This window comes from Sciurus carolinensis, chromosome 8 (genome assembly GCF_902686445.1).
Source record: "Sciurus carolinensis chromosome 8, mSciCar1.2, whole genome shotgun sequence".
NCBI classification, from domain to species: Eukaryota; Metazoa; Chordata; class Mammalia; order Rodentia; family Sciuridae; genus Sciurus; species Sciurus carolinensis.
In genome coordinates, this window is record NC_062220.1 from 84,179,620 (window position 1) to 84,201,261 (window position 21,642).

General features: G+C 46.6%; 1 protein-coding gene across 1 annotated transcript in view; it reads right to left on the minus strand.

The window, feature by feature from the left end:
- Gsdme (gasdermin E) overlaps positions 1–21,642 on the minus strand; it is a 68,392-nt gene that overhangs the window by 5,079 nt on the left and 41,671 nt on the right. Inside the window, exons 4-9 of the mRNA XM_047560958.1 lie at positions 18,015–18,186; positions 15,807–15,927; positions 10,398–10,562; positions 8,452–8,579; positions 6,721–6,922; positions 4,545–4,618 (exon numbers count right to left, since the gene is read on the minus strand). Of these exons, the coding sequence (XP_047416914.1) occupies positions 4,545–4,618; positions 6,721–6,922; positions 8,452–8,579; positions 10,398–10,562; positions 15,807–15,927; positions 18,015–18,186 (862 nt within the window). The remainder of the gene's footprint in view (positions 1–4,544; positions 4,619–6,720; positions 6,923–8,451; positions 8,580–10,397; positions 10,563–15,806; positions 15,928–18,014; positions 18,187–21,642) is intronic.

A 21,642-nucleotide genomic window follows, 5' to 3' on the forward strand; every position in this document is an offset into this window, starting at 1 on the left:
TAATCTGTATTCCTTTGCATCTCACTGAGTTTCCTTCAGATCCTTATTTTAAATTCTTTTTCAGGCATACCATAGATTTCCTTCAAATCAAGATCTGATTCTGAAGAATCATTGTTCTCCTTTGGTGGATTCATGTTTCATTTCATGTTTCTCATGTCCTTATGTTGTATCTGCACATCTGGTGCAATGTTTGCCCCTTCCAATTTTATGAAGTAGTTTAAGTAGGAAAATATTTTTGCATTTAGATGGGGTATAGGATTCAGTTGGATAGGTGCTTTGTGTTTGCTCACAGGCTAACTCACAAGCATCTGTGTGATTCGTGTCTGCAGTGGCTATGAAGGCACCAATCATCCAGACTAAAGCAGTTCTTTGCAGTAGACAGGCTTCCACAGGGCTGTGTTTTCAGGCTCCACAGTCAATATCTGATGGTGCTGGAACTGCCACAATCTTGGTGGTGTGAGATGTGGACAAAACTTTCAAAATCCCTCAGGGTCAGCACAGGTAATGCCAAGTGGTTTGGCACCAGTGGCCACAGTCGCTCAGCCACAAGATAAGCAGGACACCATCCACAGAACTCTCAAGAGGGAATGTGGGAGATGACTGGTCACGTGGCACCAGCAGCACTGGTGATGCTGGGGCCTGTGGAAGTGGCAGTCATGGACCCAAGGTTTTGGAACATAAAGGGAACTTTCTCGATGCTGGGTAGGCAATTGTAGCTGGTACTGGAACTTGTCACCACTGTTACCTACTTTTCCTGAAGCTATAGTACTATGACTTTCGGCAACTCTTGTCCAAAGTTCATGGGCAATAGAGGAGATGTTCCCTCCACTGACACCTATACATGGCTCCTCATCTGTTCAGAGCATGTACAGGTAACATTGCAGTTGCAGTACTGGTGTCAGTGTTCCTGGAGGTGTAGCACATGGGAGAGATCTTACCTAGGTTCCCTCAGGTTGAGCACAATTGGTGCTGGGGCTTTGACATCTGCAGTCTTGGATGCAGGCACGGATGGGAATGTCCCTGCATCACACAGGGCAGGTGCTGGTGGGGCCAAGCCTTATGACTTTGGTAGTCATGGTCCTGGAGAACAAGAAAGGGGCCTTCCCCTGGTTCTTGGGGACAAAGTTGAGTGGTTGAGGGTTTTTTTGCACCAGCAGTTGTAGTACCAAGGCCTTGGTCTGGGAAGACCATCTTTAGTTCTCACGGGTGGGTTTGGAGCTCCTGGTAGCTGCATTCCTCAGTGGGCACTTTCCCAGCTCCTGATGGACAGGCACAGGTACAGCCTGGACTTTAAAACAGGGGCTATAGTCCCAAGGCTGTGAGCTAGGGAGGAAATCTTCCACATACAAACATGGAACTTGTGGCCGTGGCACCTGCTTATTCTAAAGCTGCAGCATGTTGAGGGGGCTGTTTTTTGCCCATTGAGGAAATACCAGACCAGGCAGTCAACTGCTGGCCCTCATGCCAAGATGGCATCTAGCAGCGGCCCCTGTCGTAGTTCTAGTGCTCTGGGGAGGCTCTTTGGAGCAGAGCAGTCACTTTTAGACCAGTCAACTCAAGTAGATTTAAAGCTTGTGAGTGTGCGCAGTTCTTACGCGTCGGACAGCTGGTATGATCAGGGTGCTGGCATTTGCCTGCTTACCCTTTCCCAGCTGCGTTCCTGCCCCCGTGTCCAGGAGCCAGGGTTGAAGTTACGAATTATTTTGTTCTTTTCTCTCAAGGCTCCTTTCTGACTCCTTGCTGCTTAGGTTTCTTGTTACTTCATTGCTAATTTCCAGAGTTCTCTCTCACATACTCTTCTGGAAATATATTTCTTCCTTGGCTGTCCTGACTGGCAGAGTTGCATGCAGGGCACCTCTCTTTATCTTGTTTTTCTTTTTTGTTCTGTTTTGTTTTGTTTTGTTGTTTTGTTTTTGTTTTTGTTTTAAGTGAAGTTATCAATTTTATATATTTGCAGGAATTCCTCAAAAGTATCTTCACTTGTTTAATTATGCTGCCTGCCCCAAGAAACATTGCCCCTACTATTTCTTCTACCTGGAAGACTTTCTCTCCAGATTTCCACATCACCTTTCCTTTGCATCCCTCTACTGTCACCTGCAAAGCCACCTCAGTGGATTTTCCTAGTCCCCCTCCTTGGATCCACCCAACATCCCCACCACTATTAAGATACTCTATTGTCTCCCCAAATGAAACATGAAACAGCTCCTTGAGAGGAACTGTTTGCCCTTTCCCTTTCTAAGCCCTGAGCTGCTCATGAAAGCAGGGATCATTTACTCAGCACATTGAAGGGATGCAAGTTCTTCAGAGGCTGCTTTGGAAACGGCTCCAATTCTCAAAACATATTTGAAAAAATATTTAACTTGCTGTTAGGGTCTTGATCTATGCCTGTAATGCTCTTTTTTTTTTTTTTTTTAAAGAGGATAAAATTCTTTTAATGAAGCAGGTCTGTAAAGTATGCATGGATTTTTAACTGTTTCTGAAGGAAACCCAAAAGAACTTCCAGAAATATCCAGAGCAACAGCAGCTTTACTGAAAGTAATATGCATCTTATCCAAGTAACTGAATGGCATGCATTGGAAAGTACAAGCCCTATGTGTTTACCATCAACATCACCCTCATGAATCTACGCCTTGTAAATTCACCAAACAGAGCTTGCAGCACAGCGTAACCCCTGCTTAATAAAACTGTTTGGCCCAGATGGTAAACTATGGATTGAGCTTTAGAGAGGGGATTAGTCCTGCTCTTTTAAGCATGAGCACTACATCTCACTGATTTCAGCATGAGCTATGCTGTGCTTGCTGGGGACTGCTGAGCAGCATCCAGCTGCCTTCTCTAACCACCTGCCAACCCCTTCTACCCATAGGCACTTCTGGGTATAAAAGAGACCATAACTGACCTGAGGGGCTGTGGGGCCAAGTTAACATTCTCTATTGATTCTAAGTCTTGGCAGATGTGTTAATGTATCTGATACTGTTCTCCCAAAACCCCCAAAGAAGATAAATGCAGGTAGATTTTGTACCCTGTTCTAAATCCCTTTAAGATACTCAGAGTCCTTCAGGAGGCAGAGGCCTAGCTCCAGAGATTGTGTGAAGAAGGTCTCTTTCAAAAAATGATTTTTGTGTATGTCTTTGTTGGCAACCTTCAAAAGGCAAACAAACAGTGTTAAAGCAGAATTCCATTCATTCTGCAACTCTTAAGTGTGCTCTACCAGCCTCTCCTAGAACATGGGGACAACACACAGATAAAATTCTGGAGCTGATGCACAAGAAAGGGGATACTAAGCATGAGTTTGTTGGGGGATGAGTTAGTCACAGGATTTTCTTCTGTATATACTTCCTGGATGCAATTAATAAGTCTAAATTTTTGGGAAAGGCTAACCAGTAAGTGCTGGGCACACTTACCTGCCAAAGAGCTGAGCTGCTATTTTGCTCATCATTACATACAATTAAAATGATGATAGTTTCCATGACCAAACTACACCACCAGCCTTTGCCCTCACCTGGCTTGGGACACATGTTGGCTCGGGTTTAAGTAGTTCAGTTTTTGCAGTCAATGCACAAGAATGCAGCATCTCTCTGGGCAGGGAGAATCTGCTTTCAATTGCACATGACAACTCTGGCTGTTCCTTGTTGTGGTGCCATGCTGCATGGTCCTCTTATGTCTCTGCTATGCACAGAAGTACCAAAGGCACCACGAACATCGTTCACTGTTCCTGGAGTAGATGTATAATACATTGCAGGGTCCTGTTTAGGCAGTCTATGCCACACGTGCTTCCCTACTCAGAGCAGGACTATGGTCCTTTGGGCCACCAGAGCAGGCTAGTTTGGCCATTTGTAACCAGACTTTAAAACAAGTGGGTATATTGTGTTCCTGTATGAATATATAACAACAAATCCCAACAATATGTACAACTATATAATGCACCAGCAAAAAATATCGGGAAAAAAACAAATGGGTGTGTCTGCCCCATCAGAGTAGTTTCAGGGCAGTCTACTGCTATTCTTTGTGTCAGTGGCCAAGTGTGTAACTTGAAAAACTCAACCTTAATTCTCTGGGCCTACACTCATCATTACCTAATTCTCACTCTTAACAACATTTCTAAGAGGTACCAAGCTAATGATACTCCTATAAGAAGATGGAGGAAGATGACTTTGTCTCCCTGAGAATCTAATGCAGAGCTGAATCAAACCAGTCTGAGTGCAAAACTGCTTATTTGCAAACAATATGGGGTCAGACCCTTTCTTGCAATATACCACCAATGCAGAATGTTGCAGCCAAAAACCTCTCCAGACAATGGGGAAAGCACACAATTGGGAAGATGGTAGCCCCAACTCTGCTGGCTAGTTCTTTGAATAAATCTTTTCCCTCCAGACCTCTCTTTTCCCATGAGATGGGTATGTATGGTGTACATAAAATTGAGTTTACAGACAATAACTGCTTAAACTAGCCTGAGAGCTATAGGTGTTTACCAGCTGCTGGGAGTCTACCCCACCTTAGTTCCCCATTCCTGTCCATCTTGAGGTCCCATCTGGGAGGTTCCTTACCAAGTAGCACAGTGCAGGAATAATCTGGAGGTTACAGCAAGTGCCCAGTAGAGATGCAGCATTATCTGGCATTTCTACAGGAGGAAAAAAGAGAAGTCACTGTCCAAAATACGTTCATGAAAACACAGCCAGTCCCTGGGTACTTCTGTACTTTCCCACCAGCCAGGCAGGGGTGATACTCTGTCATTGTTGATTGAGTGGATGGTGCCAAGTGGGCAGCTTCCCCCACATTCTCAAGGAATCTCTTGCCCCAAACCAAGAAGATGAAGATGGAATGCGAGTGCAGCCTAGCAATATGATACCTGGTTGAGCCAGTATCATAGCCATCTCACCAGTCCATGTTTCCCTTACTTTCCAGGTAGCTCCTGAGTGTCATGTAATCATTATCCTCACCCCTTATTTCTGGAAATATTTTCATTTCATATTACTCAGGATAATATGGCATTAGGTGCTGGGACACAGGATAAGAGAACAGTATCTGCATTATGGAGCCTACCACTGCTACTCGACTATGATGTCCTGTACTAGATATGTTCCCCTACCTCCACACCCAGCAGTGCCTAAGTTCACCCAGTGTGTCTTGAACTGAGTGAATTATGTTGATTGCTCTTCCATGTACCAATTCCATTTTACAAATGAGGTCTGAAGAGTCCAGAGCATGTGACTTGCTTATGGTCACAAAGTAGTCGAGGGAGCTTTCTAGGAGATAGGTCAGATTGTGGGACCGAAGCACTGATAACAGTTAAAAGTACTAAAAAGCAAAAATAAGGTGTTAGGACTCAGGAGGAGCCCATTTTCTGCTCCAGCAGCATCCCTATTCTTAGAAGTCTGTTGTCTAGGAGAAAAAGTTCAACTCAGAAGGACTCGGGGTTCACAGGAGCACTAACAAAAGAGTTTAAACCAGCCTGCCCTCTGCTGTGACAGACCCATCTGTAAGTGAGATCCCAGTCCAGAGAGATGAAAAAGGGCAGCAGAGCAGCGCTGGTTTAAAAATTGGCTGCACTGCAAGATTTCACTACCCCTGAGCCTCCAGCTCAAAAACAGCAACTAACTCATGGGTCAACTGAGCGGCCACCTGTGTGCAAGGCTGCAAAGGGGAAGCTGTGTCTAGATCAGAAGAAGGGGAACATGGTACACTCTCCCTGTCAGCCATGTGCTACATATTTGACATCACTATAAATACATGTGCTACATATTTGGCAGCCTATAAATAGAGATGTTTCAAGAAGTAACAGGGTATGTGAAGAAAAGGCCTCTCACAAGTTGAACTCTGGCCTGTAGACCAGGCCCTGATAGAATGCCTGTACTCAGAGAGTCTAATAATAGTGTTAACATTGAGCAAAAGTCTCTGGTGGAGAGCCACAGGGCTCTCTGTCTTATGACCTGTTCCAGTCAACCAGTTAACATTTCCATCCATGACTTGCAACAAGACATGGAGCCCACATTCATCAGCACCTAGAGCTGGGAGACAGCCTCTCTGCTAATTGTTTTTGTAAACTTGATTCTTGGGCCTCCATTTTTGTGTAGTGCCGGGGGGTGGGGGGGGACCCCGAATGCATCAGGAACTCATCTAGTAGCTCTTGAAGCAAAGTCGCTGTGGTTCTGGTTAGTCCCATCTTGCCAAAGAGGGAACTGAAAACCCAGCTTCTTCACAAAGGGTGACCACAGGCCCCTAGCCTGCTGAGTTTTGAATGGCAGAGGCAAAGAGGTGGGGCAGGCCGGGGCTGCTATTCCCAACAAGCCCTGCCCCCTGCCTGGCCCACAGGGACACAGGGTTGCTGTGGAGTGGAGTGATTTAAGTTTGCAAAGGGGAAAGGGAGGAGCAGGTGCCAAATGAAAGTCCCTGCTCCGTAGCACTGCCAGGTTTCTGGTGCCTGTCACAGGTGGTGTTTTGGGAGATGATTTCCAGAATCTGAGGAAAACCCTGGTTCAGGGAGGGAAGAAAAGCCTGTCCAAGAGTGAAGGAAGCTCCAGGTGGACAGAAAGGCCTACCCCATGCTGTCTAAGCCACTCCATGTCCTTACACTTCTTACCTGCCCTGTAATGGAGAAGAGGGACCTGTATGTACCAAACCTTCCAGTTAGCATTCCATGTGCCCCAAAGTAGGTACAGTAAGCAACACAGTTTCAAAGCAACAGCAGCCATTTCTCTTACTTTCTTTGGTCTGTTTCCATACCTGCCAGTGCACTGACCAAGAAGTAGGCTGTGGCAAACAGCTTCCGGTTGCTGACCTTATCCTCAGGGCCGGGACACTTGCCCTGTATCCTGCACCCCACCAGCCGCAGGAAGGCTGTGAGGTCCTGCTGCTGAGGGGGCTTCAGCTCCCCCATCGCCTGCGCTGCCTGCAGGGAGCAGACGCTGCCAGCCATGTCATCACACTGCAGGGAAGGGGAAGAAGAAAAGAGGATGCTGTGAAGCCATGGCCAAGCCAGGGCAGCCTCACATGGACTCACACACAAGCCACACGCCCTCTACTTCCTCCCAAGTAAAGTGAGAGGCTGATCCCTTTCCACATTTTGAAGTTACTCATCCACAGTGTTAAAGTTCCTTAAGGAGGGAGTAAGCTGAGCCTGGCCCAAGTACTATCCTTTCAAGAGAGGAGGCGTGTGAGAACTATTGGATAGAACCTTCCAGACCAGGCCAGGACTTGTTGAGTCAGAGCAGAGACCAAAAACAAGTCATTACGCACAAAACAGATGAGGGGATCCTAAAAGCACCATTCCCTCGTGGCAGTTTAACCTCTACAAAGTGTAGCCCTCTCACCTTGGCATGTTTGCAGCCAGCCCTAGCGGCTGGCAGTGGTAGGGTGGCTCTGTAAGGCAAGCCAGTTCCAACTACCCAGTCCCTTCTCCACCTGTGACCCCCATGTCCAGACTCAGTCGTGCAGAGGCTGCTCCTGCCCAGACTCACTCCTCCAGCATCAGACAGGACAGCTGATGCTCTGTCCGCAGGGGGCTAGCCTGACATTTTCCTCTTGGAAGAGCTATTTTAGGAAGTAAAAAGCAACAGGCTTTTAAAAACATTTGTGTTCTCCCTGGGCTAAGCTCTGTACCCTCTAGAATGCAAAGGTGTGCCGCGACATTGAGCCATTTCATCGGTAACTAAACTCTTTCAGCACAATCTAATTTCAAGAAGGAAAAATGCCATGAATGCTTTGCTGGAACCATAAAGCATTAAATCAGTTCATTCCAACTCCCTGCAGAAAGAGAAAAAAGACCAAAAAAACAACACTATAATAAAAGGATTTCTAAAGCCACAACTGTGTGTGTGTGTGTGTGTGTGTGTGTGTGTGTGTGTTGTGTGTGGCGTGCTGGGGAATCAAACCCAGGGCACATGTGCCAGGCAGACACTTCACCACTGAGCCACAGCCACAGCCTAGCACCAGCCTTTTTAAGTGCAAAAGGTCTGGGCATTTGGAGGGTGGACAGCTGATGTGTCCCTCACCATTCACACAATTCATGGTGAAGGTGCTCATTGAGACACTTAACAACATGGTCAGCCATAAAAATGCTAGGAGCCACCAGAAGCTACAGGAGAGAAGGAAGGATTCTCCCCTGTTCCTTGCAGGGGGCCCTCCCAATCCCCTGATTTCTCACTTGTGGCCTCCAAAACTGTAAGAGAATAAATTTCTGTTTTGAGCCCCAAGTCTGGCCATTTGCTGTGGCAGTCTTAGAAAACTCATATATCCCTCTGCCTGGTGTCAGCTGCCTTTCTGCCTTTAAAATATTAAAAATGTAATAAAACTAAGGAACTAAGAAAGCAAATAAGACAAGGTTTAGGAGGCTTAAAAGGAGATGGGGAAACGCAACGATTTCATTCTACCCCAAGGTAGAATGCCTAAGAAGTCTAGCCCACGCACATTCCAGGACAGCCAGGTAGAACCCTGCCTGGAGATGTCCAGTCTCACCACTTGCTCCAGGACCATGAGGAGTTCCTCATCAAACAGGACCGCCAGGAGGAGGTTGTGCAGAGCTGTCTGTTGCTGCTCTGGCAGTTCCACAAAGGGGCGGAAGTTCCTCTCCAGGAGCAGAGAGGCTGTGAAAACAGAGCAAACCCAGGGTCAGACTGCTGTGCACAGCTCAGCACTGGATGGAAAGGCCTGCTGCTTACAGCTAATTGGTACCCATTCTTTCATAGATATTTCCAGCTGCAGTCAGTCATGGAATTCAGAAATAAAGAACTGAGTTAAACACCACGCCATGTCTTTCTAGCACAGGGCAAACTCCAACAGGAAGGGAGGGAGGGAAAGGAAAGAAAGGAAGCCCATTTTTGTATTTCAGGCTTTAGCTTTCTCTGATGACTCACTAAATATTAATTAAGTCTAATCAGTTATTTTCTGGAAGTTATTTTGACTTCCCTTTAGCATAATTTCTGTAGCATAAATTCTCAAGGCTGAAATACTAAACATAAGTCATTGCTTTTACAAAATACTTCAGAGCCATAAGATTTCTAAAATACATTCTTTTTGTGTCCTTTCTATGCATATTTTGTATCCTTTCATATTTAATGCATGATTTTCAAAGAGGCTGGCACAGCAAACAGCTATGCCATGGTCTCCTTCCTTTCCTCCTCCATGGGTGCTGAAGATGAGTTACTCACATCCTCTGCAGGATGCTTGGGAACCCCTCCCTTATAATCCTCTTTAAGGTTATCAAAAGTTTCTAGTGAATTAAACCCAATAGAGATTTAAAAATAAAGATTTCATAAAACAATGCATTGATACACAGGACCACATACTAATTACATAACTGTATCACCTCTGCTGATGAATTCCAGCAAACAAGAGTAGCAGCCCCACAGCCTCAGAACTAGTAACAGACATTCAAAAACTTTCCTGTTGACAGAACTAGACTTTTGCCAGCCCCAGCCTGAAGAGAAACACGGACTGTCCTCATTAGGATCTGAGACACAATGACCAGGCTGGCCTCTACCCTACTCCTGCCCAGCATGCCCTGCTGCCCGCTGCCCACCAGCTCACTAGAATGGCCAACTCACCCCAGCCCTGGACTGCCTTTCATTTCCCTGCAGTGCAGGGAACCCACAACATCCTTTAATAGCCCCAAATCCCACTCATTACCTATCCAGAGGGAAAGACCTACAGGACTGGGCCCATATTGCCATTCTTCCAACACTGACCTTTTGTGACAGAATCAAGAGGACACACCAAAACCCACTGAGGAGTCTCTCTTCTTCTCCACCAAGTCAGAGTGTGTTCTGAGCCACTCCGAGCTTTGCCGTCAGCTCTCCCCTAGTTGTTTTTCCTTTTCCTTGCCCATCTCCTCCTCCTACTGCACATGGTGCTCCCACCCAAAAGACACCAGCTTTTTAAAACAGCATGGTGGAGAGGAAAAGGAACAGCGGCAGGCGCCTCCTGAGTACTGCCCCTCTTCCTCTGGCACCATGTGGCTCGTGCCATGTGGATAAAGAGCCTCCAGGGGAGCATTTTGCAGCGCTGACAAAGCATTGCTTGGCAATGAAGGCTGACACATAATGAAACAGATGAAACACTTGGGTTTCTCTAGCTATTCTTCGTCGTCAGCAGGCTTCCATCATCACAATGAAAGGAAAACGCTGGCCCCTGAATGCTTCAGACCTCAACCTCCTCCTGCCCTTACCACTTAGGGTCATTCTCCCCATGGTTTCTTCAAAACATGGCGCCCAAGCGCTGGCATTCCCTAAGATCCAGCCAAGGTGGGTTCAGAGGGTTCAGAGGCAGAGCTGCTCCCTTTTCAAATAGTTTTTAAGAGTCACTGAGGAGTCACTGATCCTCAAGGCCACAGCCTGTACCCTGGGGTACAGAACTTGCTTAGCCATCAACTAGCCACAAGGCAAGACCCACCCTACTGCAAATACCTTGTTTTAAAACACTTAATGGTCCATCCTGGGAAGATGTCCCATGCCCGGCATCTGGCATGTCCACGAATGCAAACTCTCGAAAGGCCATGGGGTCCAGGTAGACGGAGTCAACTCTCCTCTCGTGCTCGAAGCCACCATGCTTCCCTTGGAGGAGGCAGAACTCTACAGTGCAGGAGAACGGGACAAACCAGACACCGGGTCAGCCCAGGCGTCACACATCTTAGACCTCCCTTTACCCAGCTCAGGCTGGGGCAGAAAACACATCCACCTTCTTCCCCACAAAACCCACTTCTTACACCTTACACTGCTTGACCCAGAACTTGGCATTCCCTACAAACACAGGAGCAATGGCTGTTCCTGACAAAGCCCTCCAGAGGGGACTCTCCAAAAGGCAGGCAGCGATCTCCCACAGGCTGGAATGCTTTCTTATCTTGGTTTCAACAACCTCTGAACAAATGCAACCCACCATGTATGAAACAACTGAAGAAATTCAAATACTCATAATATTAAAGAATTATTATGAATATATTTAGATACACAAGCAATTATATGCCTATGTCTTGAAAGGAGTCCTAATTTCTCTTTATTATTGAAGGGAAGGATCTATGGCATGAAAAAGAAACTACTCACATAAAAGAACGAATCTATACAAGTCTTTTTTTAAAAGCCTATTGCTTAAAGGTCCTAGAATATTTATAAATGAAACAGTATAATGCCTATAATTTGCTTCAAAAAAATCCAGTGGGAAAGTAGGGAGGTGATAAAGTTTTGGGCGAAACATGGATCGTCCTGGTTACTGAAGCTGGGATGGGGGGTACTCATGTCTCACTCTATTATTAGCTCTACTTTGGAACATATGTGAAATTTCCATAATAAAAAGCTTTTTTAATAATAAAAGAAATGTTTCCTGAAACACTTCCATATTGAGAACTCAACTAAAGCATCTAAGCTGTGGGTAAAAATAGCAGGTATTATGTTGTTACGTTTTTGCTAAGCAAAAGCGGTACATGCACTCACGAATCCGGGTTCCCTCTATGCTTCTACTTCATAATCGGGGTACTTAGAGGTGGTGGACTGAAAATGTGGCTGAGCTAGAAACAAACATCTTAGGTTCTTGGCTGAGAACCTAACAAACATCTTAGGTTCTACAAGAAAAGACAGATTAACCTCAGCAGAGGAACAGATTCACTTAATACAGATTTTACATGACACGAGGAGATGAAGACCCAAAGAGTTGCACCTGAGTGTTTCTGTGTTCCTGTGACACAGAGGGAGAGTCACGGAGAAGCAGGACAGGACAAGGAAGCTGAGGGGAGCTCGGACGCTCCTGTCTTCGGGCAGCTGCTCCTCCCTGCTTCAGGAGAGGCTCAGGAGACCCTTCCTCGCTTTATCCCCTCCTTCCCAGGAGACAGGTGCGGAAGTCACAGTGGCCTTCTTGCTTCTGACATTTCCTCAAACTCCTTCACTTTAAGATATTTTGGGGTCTTTGTATCCTAAACCCCATTGTAGTGAAAGAGAACCAGAAGCGGTGCCCAAGCATCTTAGAAGGAGCTCAGCAGACAAGGGGGTAGACACGCTCCAGATGGGAGGGGCAGCCAGCATAGCTCGGGATCCTTCCAGGACAGTGGACTAACACTGGGGACATCACTAGGCAGGTGGTGCTGGTGATGAGAGGGAAAGCTGAGAACACACGCTGTGGCCGACTTCATGCTTGGGACAAAGGGAGCCACAGAGGGTGTTTGAGCAGGTGAGTGAAGTGATCAGATTTTTATTTTGAAATAATCACATGAGCTAGACTGCTAGGATGAAACAGTTGGGGCTAGATTCAGAGAAGCCAGTTAGGGAAGAGTGGCACAGCAGGTGGTGTGGCTGGGACACGAAGGGGTCAGACTTCTCGCTGTTTTAAAGGACAACCGGAGTCCCAGCCCAGCGTCAACTCACCAGAGGTGGCAGGTGAGAGGCACCTCTTATGGTCCCTCCAGCCTCTCTGGTTGATAAGGCTGAATCAGAACAATGTGGCAGGGGTGACAGAAAACACAGGTGAGAGAGAGAGAGAGAGAGAAGCAGAACTGGTTCACAGTCAGGCAGTGAGTCACCAGAACATCACCTAAGCCGGGTCACCAAAGGCAGAGGGAAAAGGTCCCTGGAGCTACCCGCCCAGCGCAGGTGTGGGAAAGGAGCCAAAGGAAGGGCCCAAAGTGTCCCCAGGGTACCTCTCCCAGTAGTACAAAGAGGAGTTTATTTTCAAAGACCAGAAGCCAGCAAAGATACAAAGCTTGAAGCAACTGAAAACAAGAGCCAAAACAGACAAGGCTGCATGGCACATGCACACGTGCGCACATACACAACACACACACACACACACACACACACACACAGAGTCCAAGAAGAAAGAAGACCCCCTGGAAGCAACAGGCCACCCCAAAAGAGCTGCAGGCACCTGGGTCTGCAGGGGTACCTGGGTCCCCAGCATGCTCATGAGCATCTTCTAGCATGGACCAAGATTTTAAAAGGCGTTACAGAAATGACACATTATTCATAATCATCAAGATAAGGAAATAATACATCTGTTGATAAATAAATGGATAAAGAAAATGTGGTACAGAAACACAGTGGAACAGTATTCAGTCCTAAAAGAAAATGAAATCCTGCCATTTATGACAACATGAACGTTCCAGACACAAAAACAAACACCATATGACACGCTCATATGTGGAATCCAAAATAATCAACCTCACTGAAGCAGAGAAGATAAAAGTGGTTGTTAGGGGCTTGGAGGTGGAACAAATGGAGAGATGTTGGTAGAACGGTGTCCAGTTTAATTACAGATAAGATCTGGGGATCTAACACACAGAACAGCAATAACAGTGAAGAACACTGTTTTGTTAGCCAAGACCTGGAATCAACTTAAATACTCAATAACAGAAGAATGGATAAAGAAAATGTGGTACAACCACACAATGGAATACTGCTCAGCCATTAAAAAGAATGAAACCCTGTCATTTGGGACAGGGTAGATGAACCTGAAGGACATTATGCTGAATGAAATAAGCCAGACAGAAAGACAAATACTACATGGCCTTACCCATGTGGAATCATGTTATAGAAGTAGGGAGCAGTACAGTGGCTCCCAGAGACCAGGAAGGAGATGGGGACAGAGTGGTTAGTAGGGACCAAGTTATCCTAGTTACTGGTTTTTTTTGTTTGTTTGTTTGTTTGTGTTTTTGTCACAGATGGAAAAAATACTTTTTATTTTATTTTATGTGGTGCTGAGGATCAATCCTGGTGCCTCACACATGCGAAGCAAGCACTCCACTACTGAGCCACGATGCCAGTCCCCTAGTTACTATTAATAGCAAGAATAAGTCCTGGCTTTCAATGGTATACAAGATGGCCACATTTCACAATGAGGTGCTGTATATTTCAAACGAGCTAGAAGAGAGGTGTCAAGTGTTATCACCATAAAGAAATGATAAATGCATGAGGTGACGGATATGCTAGATTTGAGCAGTACACAATGTATAGTGATACTGGAACATCAAATTGCACCCCTTACACAGGCAAAATTTAAGAATTTCAGCTAAAAAAAATACTGTACTGCTTACTTGAAATTTGTTAAGAGCACAGACCTTGAATGTCTTGGTGCACACATCCCAAAAATGTTACTACGTGAAGTGACAGATGTGTTAATTAGCTTGATTGTGTTGATCACTTCACAATGCATAAGATAAATCGTCAGGTAATATGCCTTGCATATTTACAATTTTTTGTCAATTGTACCTCAGTAAAGTGGGGGAAAGTGACACATGAACCATGAAGCCAGACAGGACCACCAAGGTACAAAATGCCACAGTGCACATGGTGACAGTACCCATCATGTGTTTATACCAGGATGATTCACCATCATGATGCAGTTTGTTTGGAAGAAAAGTCTTCAAAGAGAAAGAATGAGATAAAAATAAAAATGCCTGGGATGCCACACATTAGGAGGTAGGCACCTCAGGGATGTGGGTGCCAGTTACTGGTGTTCTTGGGGTTTCCGATGACCCTCGCCTGCTTCTCTGGACCAATTTCTCAAAACTGACACCTCTTCATGTCTCCTAAAGCAAATGATTTCTGTTCCCTAAAATTCCCTGAAATGCAGTCTGCATCATCTTCAAAACGAAGAGAGGGAGGCTCAGTGGTTTCATTCTGTCCCCTGCAGATGCTCAGAAGCCCCTGGCTTATGGACGGGGTCACATCAAGATGCTCAGCACTGTGTTCTGTGTTCCCTGTCCTTGTAGCTGAGTGGTGTGGTAACTTGGGTGGGCTTAGTGACTACAAAAGCTGGAGGGAAGCCCCTCACCTCGACCCACTTCACCCAAGCAAATGGAGGGGAAGAGCCAGAGGCAGCAAAGGGCACATGGAGGGTCTGATAAGGCTCGCAGTTCAAAACTGTTCTGTGGAAAATGTCAAGCTGCACGAGAAAGGAGGAAGAGGATGCTGGACCTGCAGCCACCAGCTTCAAGGTTGGTCGCTCCCGGCCACTCTTCTTCCCTTCCACCAGCCACATACACCTTGCTGTCCACCATATCATTGTGGAAGCAAATTACCAACATTTTACCATTTCATCTGTGAAATTTCAGGATAACTTTAAAAAGTTTTTAAAAACATAACTCCTAACGTCATCATCAGACCTAAAAATATGGACAATGTGGTAATCATTTGCTTATTTGTGTCCCCCAAGAAGCTGTAAGAGGTTTCTTGGGTTCAACACAAGCTCTTCTCCTTGGGACCAAGAGGGGAGGACCATTAAGATAAGCAGACATTAGTGAAACTGAAACCTTATTTTCTTTGAACAATAATGACACACTTGTGAACAGCAGAGGAAGGTCAAGTTTAGTCTTTCTGGCTTTGTACTAGGGTAGAGAAGGTGGAATAGCAACAGTGAGGAAGACAGTAATAGCTAAGCTGGAATGGTTAACAGGTGACCCCTGCACCAGGCACACTGGTTTAACCCTCACCGAGGCCCCAAGAGGGAAGCTTTCCCCTTCCAGGGGTGGGGAAGCCAGAGTCCAGTAAGACGCGCAGCCTGCCAGAGACCTCAGCAGGGGTCATGGCGCTGGGTCGACACCCAGTCTATCTGCCTGCAGAGCCCATGTTCCTATCCCTCTGCATTGTTGGCGGGACCTGGCCCCATGCCGACACTTGGAGGAGGAGGTGACCCTGCTTCTGGACCTCCCTCACCAAAACCCCCCGTGTTACCCATTTCACCAGGACCCAGATATGGGGCACTCCCAAACTCTTCTGCTGTCTCTTCCCTCTCTCACTATGATGCCCAAAGCAGAAAGGGATCCTCTACAAGAATGTACCCCAAAGAAACATGGTGGGGGTTGACATCCAGCACCCTCCAGAGGCAGCACTCACCAAACTGGCCATCCAGCTTCACATATAATTCAATGATTCCATAGGCGATGGTGGTGGCAGCTGGGATCTCCAGCACCACGTTGGTGTCCTTGATGACATTCCCATCCTCCATTGCTGACACCTGTGGGCAAGAGCACATCCTCTGACACTCCCTGACTCCTTTCTGCCTCCCCACTGTGTGTATCCTCTTCTACATGGGGTGCTAAGACAAGACCCATGGCACTTAGTAGGAATGGGAACAGGGCTGGCTGGCACGGATAAGGATTTAATCGTTGTGGGCATCAGGCTGTTTCACACACATTCCCAAGTCAGAGGCTAACCGGGCGGTACCAAAGCAAGATTCCAGAGTACAGGATACAGTGAGGTTTGGTCGATGGTGCTGAATAAAGATAAGCCACGTACCACATAACCACGTTCAGATCAACAACAGACCACATACATCTCGATGGTTCCATAACATTATAATCAATGGTACTTCAAAATTCCTATCACTGAGTGACATCATAGGTGTAGTAACATCACAGTGTAAGGCACCACTTGTGTTTATGGCGATACTGGTATAAACACACCCACTACACTGCCAATATACAAAAGTATAGCAATACTGATATGGAAAGAATACTTGGTAATAATAAGAGACTGTTACTGGTTTGTGGTTTTTTTATACTACACGTTTTATTGTTATTTTAGAGTATACTCCTTGTACTTAGGAAACAAAGTTTATAGCAAATAATACACCAGCAGTGGCCTCATGCATGTGGAGCTTATGGAATGGCTGACCTCTGCCACCTGGGTCTGCATAAATGCACTCTAGAATGTTCCCACAACAAAATCACCTAGTGACTCATTTCTCAGGGCGTACGTAAGTGATGCATGACTGTAAATAAATAAGGTCACTTCTCAATTCCCTCTACCAAGGGTTATGGAAACAACTTTGAAACCCCTATGAATTTCTAACAGTATCATAGCCTGACTAGGAGAGCCAGCTGAGTTGCTCAGACTCAGTGGATGGTCCCCTGTGCTGATAAACAGAACCAGGAAGAGAGGGGGCAGTGAGAGAGGTGGCGGGGAGCGGGGAAGTAGGGCTGAGAAAAGGATGTGGGGGGCGGGCAACTGGGGAGCCAGGCTGTCCTGCAATGCTCAGAAATGAGAGTCCTTTCTACAGTGTCCCGAGAGAGAGCAAGCTGAGAACCTATTTTCTGGACAAACACTGGAGACAAAAGAACTGTTTTTAGCAATTTGATCATGGTCAGAGTATGTTGGTTTGGGTCAAGAAATGGCAGCTGGGCTCGTGACTCCCAGGTTCTGGGACTTTGGTGGGTGGTGACAATAGGCAGGATCGGCCTAAGCCACCTCCCATCAGGTTCCTCTCTCCTCAATGCTGTACAGCCCACCTAGCTTTCCCACCCCAGAGTTCCAGCTCCAGATCTACCCTGCACCTCCTTCCAAAGTCAGCCTTCCTGGCTTCTCTAGAAAAATCCAAGTTACCCAAGAAGAAAACCTCTAAGAGAATATGAGGTGCCTTGACCAGCTGGAGGGAAAGCAGTTTGGGGTTCACGACTGCCTGCTTGACATTCAGGGGTCAGCTTGGCAGGACTGTCTTAGTGCGGAAGAATCCATGGATGCACACATGGACAGGTCTCCACCTACTCTAACTTAATCCACAAAGGATTTGGGATGCCTAATCTGAAAGTAATCATTTTGAGCTCCCTGGCTCCAAGGTGCTCCAAGGACTCTCCTGGACCTGGGCCTGGCCAGTGACCATTGACTATTTTTCTTTGGGGAAGGATCCCACTTCCATCAGGGAAAGCACCTGACCCAGGTCCACCTTGCCAGAGGGTCAGAATTGTCATGGCTTGGGTCTGCATCAAGAATAGATCTGACCATCATGGTGAGATCCAGCCTGGAAGCACTTCTGCCCCTGGGACTGTAGCAAATCTGATGAAAGCCTGGAGCTGCCAGCCCACAGGAGACAAATCCTCAAGTCCTGGGTCCAGCAGTGACTGAAGCTAGATCACCCCAAAGATTGCAGCTATACAAGCCAATAAATTCTTGTTCACTTGAGTTGAGTTGTATCTCGATGAACTTACTACAGAAAATTCTGACTGACGAAGTCTCCACCCAAAGAGGCCCCTGACCATGGTCTCCATGGCTAGAACCAACGCAGCTGCCCCGGCCTTGGTCCCATCAGCCCTTGGCCTTGCACACCTGCACCGTCTTGGTCTGGATCCCCACCATGCCGCCGCACTTCTCCTCGATCTGAACATGCTCAGATATCACACACTTCTGCGTCGTCACGATCTTCTGTATCAGGACACACAGGACCTCGTTCCTCCTCTCCAGCACCTGTTGGAGCACTGGATTTTTCAGATTTATCACTCTGAAAAAGAAAAATAGCAGTGAGTGGCCTGGAGCCTCGGGGAGGTGGATGCAGCGTGAATCTCCTCCTCTCACACAGATGGCGGCTAAGGAGCAGACAGGTGATGACCAGCTTCGTTGATTTCCCAGTGAAGAAAGAGGAAGCAGGTCACCCAGAAAGGCATCAACCAGCCTCTCCTGAGGCCACCTTCTTGTGTTCACTATGAGGACCCCAGAACAAAGCCACCGTGTGAAACTGTCGGCCCTTTAACTAGGTCAGGGGATATTTCCACGTCACCCTCTTGCTTAAAAGCCTTCAATGCTACACTCTGTCCCTGTTCTCACCCAGGCTAGGAGGCCTCATTGATCTGGCCCCCGCCCCCTGCCCTGGGCAGACCTCACCCTGCAGCCTCCTCCTTGTGCCTTAAACACACCAGGCACGTGCCCAGCCATGGTTTGGCGCCACGTCCCCCTGCTGCCGCATCTCACTGACGCATTGTCACCTCCTTGGGGAGGTATTCCCAGTGCACTCAGCCTACAGAAGCACCCCACTCATGTGATCACAGCCTAATGCCACTTCTCTAGAGAGTAAATTTCCATACAATTATTTTTCTAGTTCACTCCTTTATTTGCTCATGGTCTGTCCCTTCAGTCCACAGTGTCAACTCCACAGAGATGGTACCATGCCACCTGTGTCCTGCTTTCCTCAGGGCTGGATCAGCACTCAGTGCACAGGAAGGGCTCAATAAATATTTTTAGCACAAATGAATAAAGAAAGCATGTGGGTTTTTTCTTCTTTTTGCTCTAAGGAACAGGTACACAAGTACATGTGTGCATCCATGAGTGAAGGAGACAATACATGGAAGATGGAGGAGAAGGAGGATTAGTACTTTGGTAGGCAGGTGGATTTCTTCCCTTTTGCAGCCACTGCTGAAGCAGCAGTGCCAACATGAAGTTCAATCCTTTGTGACTTCTGACAGAAGCAAAAACCATAGAAGGCATTTTTAAACTCCTTCCCTCACCTACAGGAGGATCGCGTCTTCCCCTCTTTCCACAGAGCTGAGACAAAAGTACCCGTCCAAAAGGGTGATGAACTTCGGGTTGTTTGAGGACACTGGAAAGGTCAGCAAATTGGCAGAGTGGTCCAGGTTCACGGGAAGAAATGTGTCATCTATATTGAACAGGTGCAGGGGGAAAAGGCCAGTGGCACAACTGTGCCTGAGGGCTTTCACCCCAGCAAGGTGATTATCCTGGGCTGGACCAAGGTACAGAAAGATCCTTAAAGAGAAAGTCACGTTTTGCCAAGTAGGAAAATGGCAAATGTAAGAACAATTGAGAAGATAAGGAACAGAGCGGTCTTACATACAATGTTCACTTCAAACTGGTAAATGGCAAAGGAAACACTATTTCAAGGACAGTGAGGGGGAACTCTGGAAATCAGCATAAAAGTGATAGCAACCCTAAACAGCAGAGAGAGCTAGAAGACAACCTAGAGAAAAAAGCAAAGCAAATTCATAATTTCAACACCAACTTCCACACTGGTGCAGGGAGCCAACACTACGGGGGTTGCAGGGAAGTGTCAGCAACTGGATCACAGCATCAGACCTGCAGGAGAATTCCACAGTCTTTACAAGCTTTAAATTCTTTCTGTAGAGCTGCCTGGTCTAAAGTAAACTTCTCTGGGGTGAATGTGGTGGTGCATGCCTGTAAGACCAGCTACTTGGCAGAAGAATTCCAAGTTCAAGGCCAGCCTAGCAAGTTAGCAAGATCCTGTCTCAATATAAAAATAATAAAGGGGAGGAGTGGGAAAGTGGGGATGTCACTCAGTGGCAAGGGGAACCCAGGTTCAATCTGCAGTACTAGAAAATAAATAAATAAAGTAATTGCTCTGCTCCAAAGAAGGAACTTACTTTGAGTTTCCCCCAACCCCTAGAACTCAACCTACCACAATAGCCACTGCTGATGCCATCTTGTTCTACAGGTTTGCAGCCAGTTACCCAACCCCATCAGAAGCTGTGGGCCAGGGTGCATCTTGCTGGGCAATGGGCAGCAGCCTCAGCATCCTGCAGCCTTAGGACCAGTGGCTGCCATACCATAAGCATGATTCCCATTCACACTTCCCCATAAGAACTAAGGATGATCTCTTCCCTAGCCCAGAGCCCTGGGAACATAGCTGCTGAGAGAGCTCAGCATCAGGTAAGCTTATCCCCAAAAACCAAATGTCCCAATCTGTACTACAGGACAGTAACTACTAATACCATGTGACTTGTCCCCACCGAAGACTGACCTGTGTGACCTAGGGATATTCCTATCCATATTCTGCAGCTCTAGAACCACAGATACCAAAGATGCAAGTCCCAGTACCTCTCAGCTCAATAAACAGGACCTAGGAAAGGTCTCCCCCACATGCTACATCTCCAGAAATGTAGACATCAACATCACAAGCCCCAAAATTATCTGCACATGCCCGAGAAGACATAGGAAATGTCTCCAACACAGTTCATGAACTTCAAACCGCAGTCAATGGTGCCACAAGTCCAGGTACCACCCATGCTTGTCCTCTGAGACCCTGGAGAAGACATCATCTGGGTCCCATAATTCCAGGAATGTGGGTAACAGTGCTAAAAGCTTCAACTGTAGTAACCCCAAGGAACATAGGGGAAGGTCCCCTTTGTGTTCCCAAATCATGAATTAACACTTATTCATGAGACTAACCCCAGCATCACAGTGCTCATCTAGAAAAACTTGGGGAAGCTCCATCCTGAGGCTTCTGGAATCACATGGCCAGGCATCTCCCACACTCATAGGACTCCTAGAGAAAGTTTCCTTCATATCCTCTGACTGGGGGAATGTGGCTGCTGGTTGCCACAACACTTGGCATCACTCATGCCCCTGAGGGACCTGGGGACAGTCCTCTCCACATCCCACATCACCAAGACTGGCAGCTGCCACCACAAGCCCCAATGCCATCAGTTCTTGATTTGTGTAACCTGAGGACACATACTTTTGGAAGTCTGTGTCCACTACAAAGCCACACTGCTAACTTCACAAACTGCTTTAGTCTGGATGATTGATGCCTTCATAGACACTGCAGATGTGAATCACACAGATACTTGTGAGTTACCCTGTGACCAAACACAAAGCACCTATCCAACTGAATCCTATATCCCATCTAAATGCAAAAATAATTTCCTACTTAAGCTACTTCATAAAATTGGAAGGGGCAAACATTGCACCAGATTTGCAGACACAACACAAGGACATGAGAAACATGAAATGAAACATGACTTCACCAAAGAAGAACAATGATTCTCCAGAATCAGATCTCAATTTGAAGGAAATCTATGGTATGCCTGAAAAAGAATTTAAAATAAGGATCTGAAGGAAACTCAGTGAGATGCAAGAGACTACAGATAAAAAATACAAAGAAAAGAAAAAGACATTCCGGATATGAATGAGAAAAATCACCAAACAAATA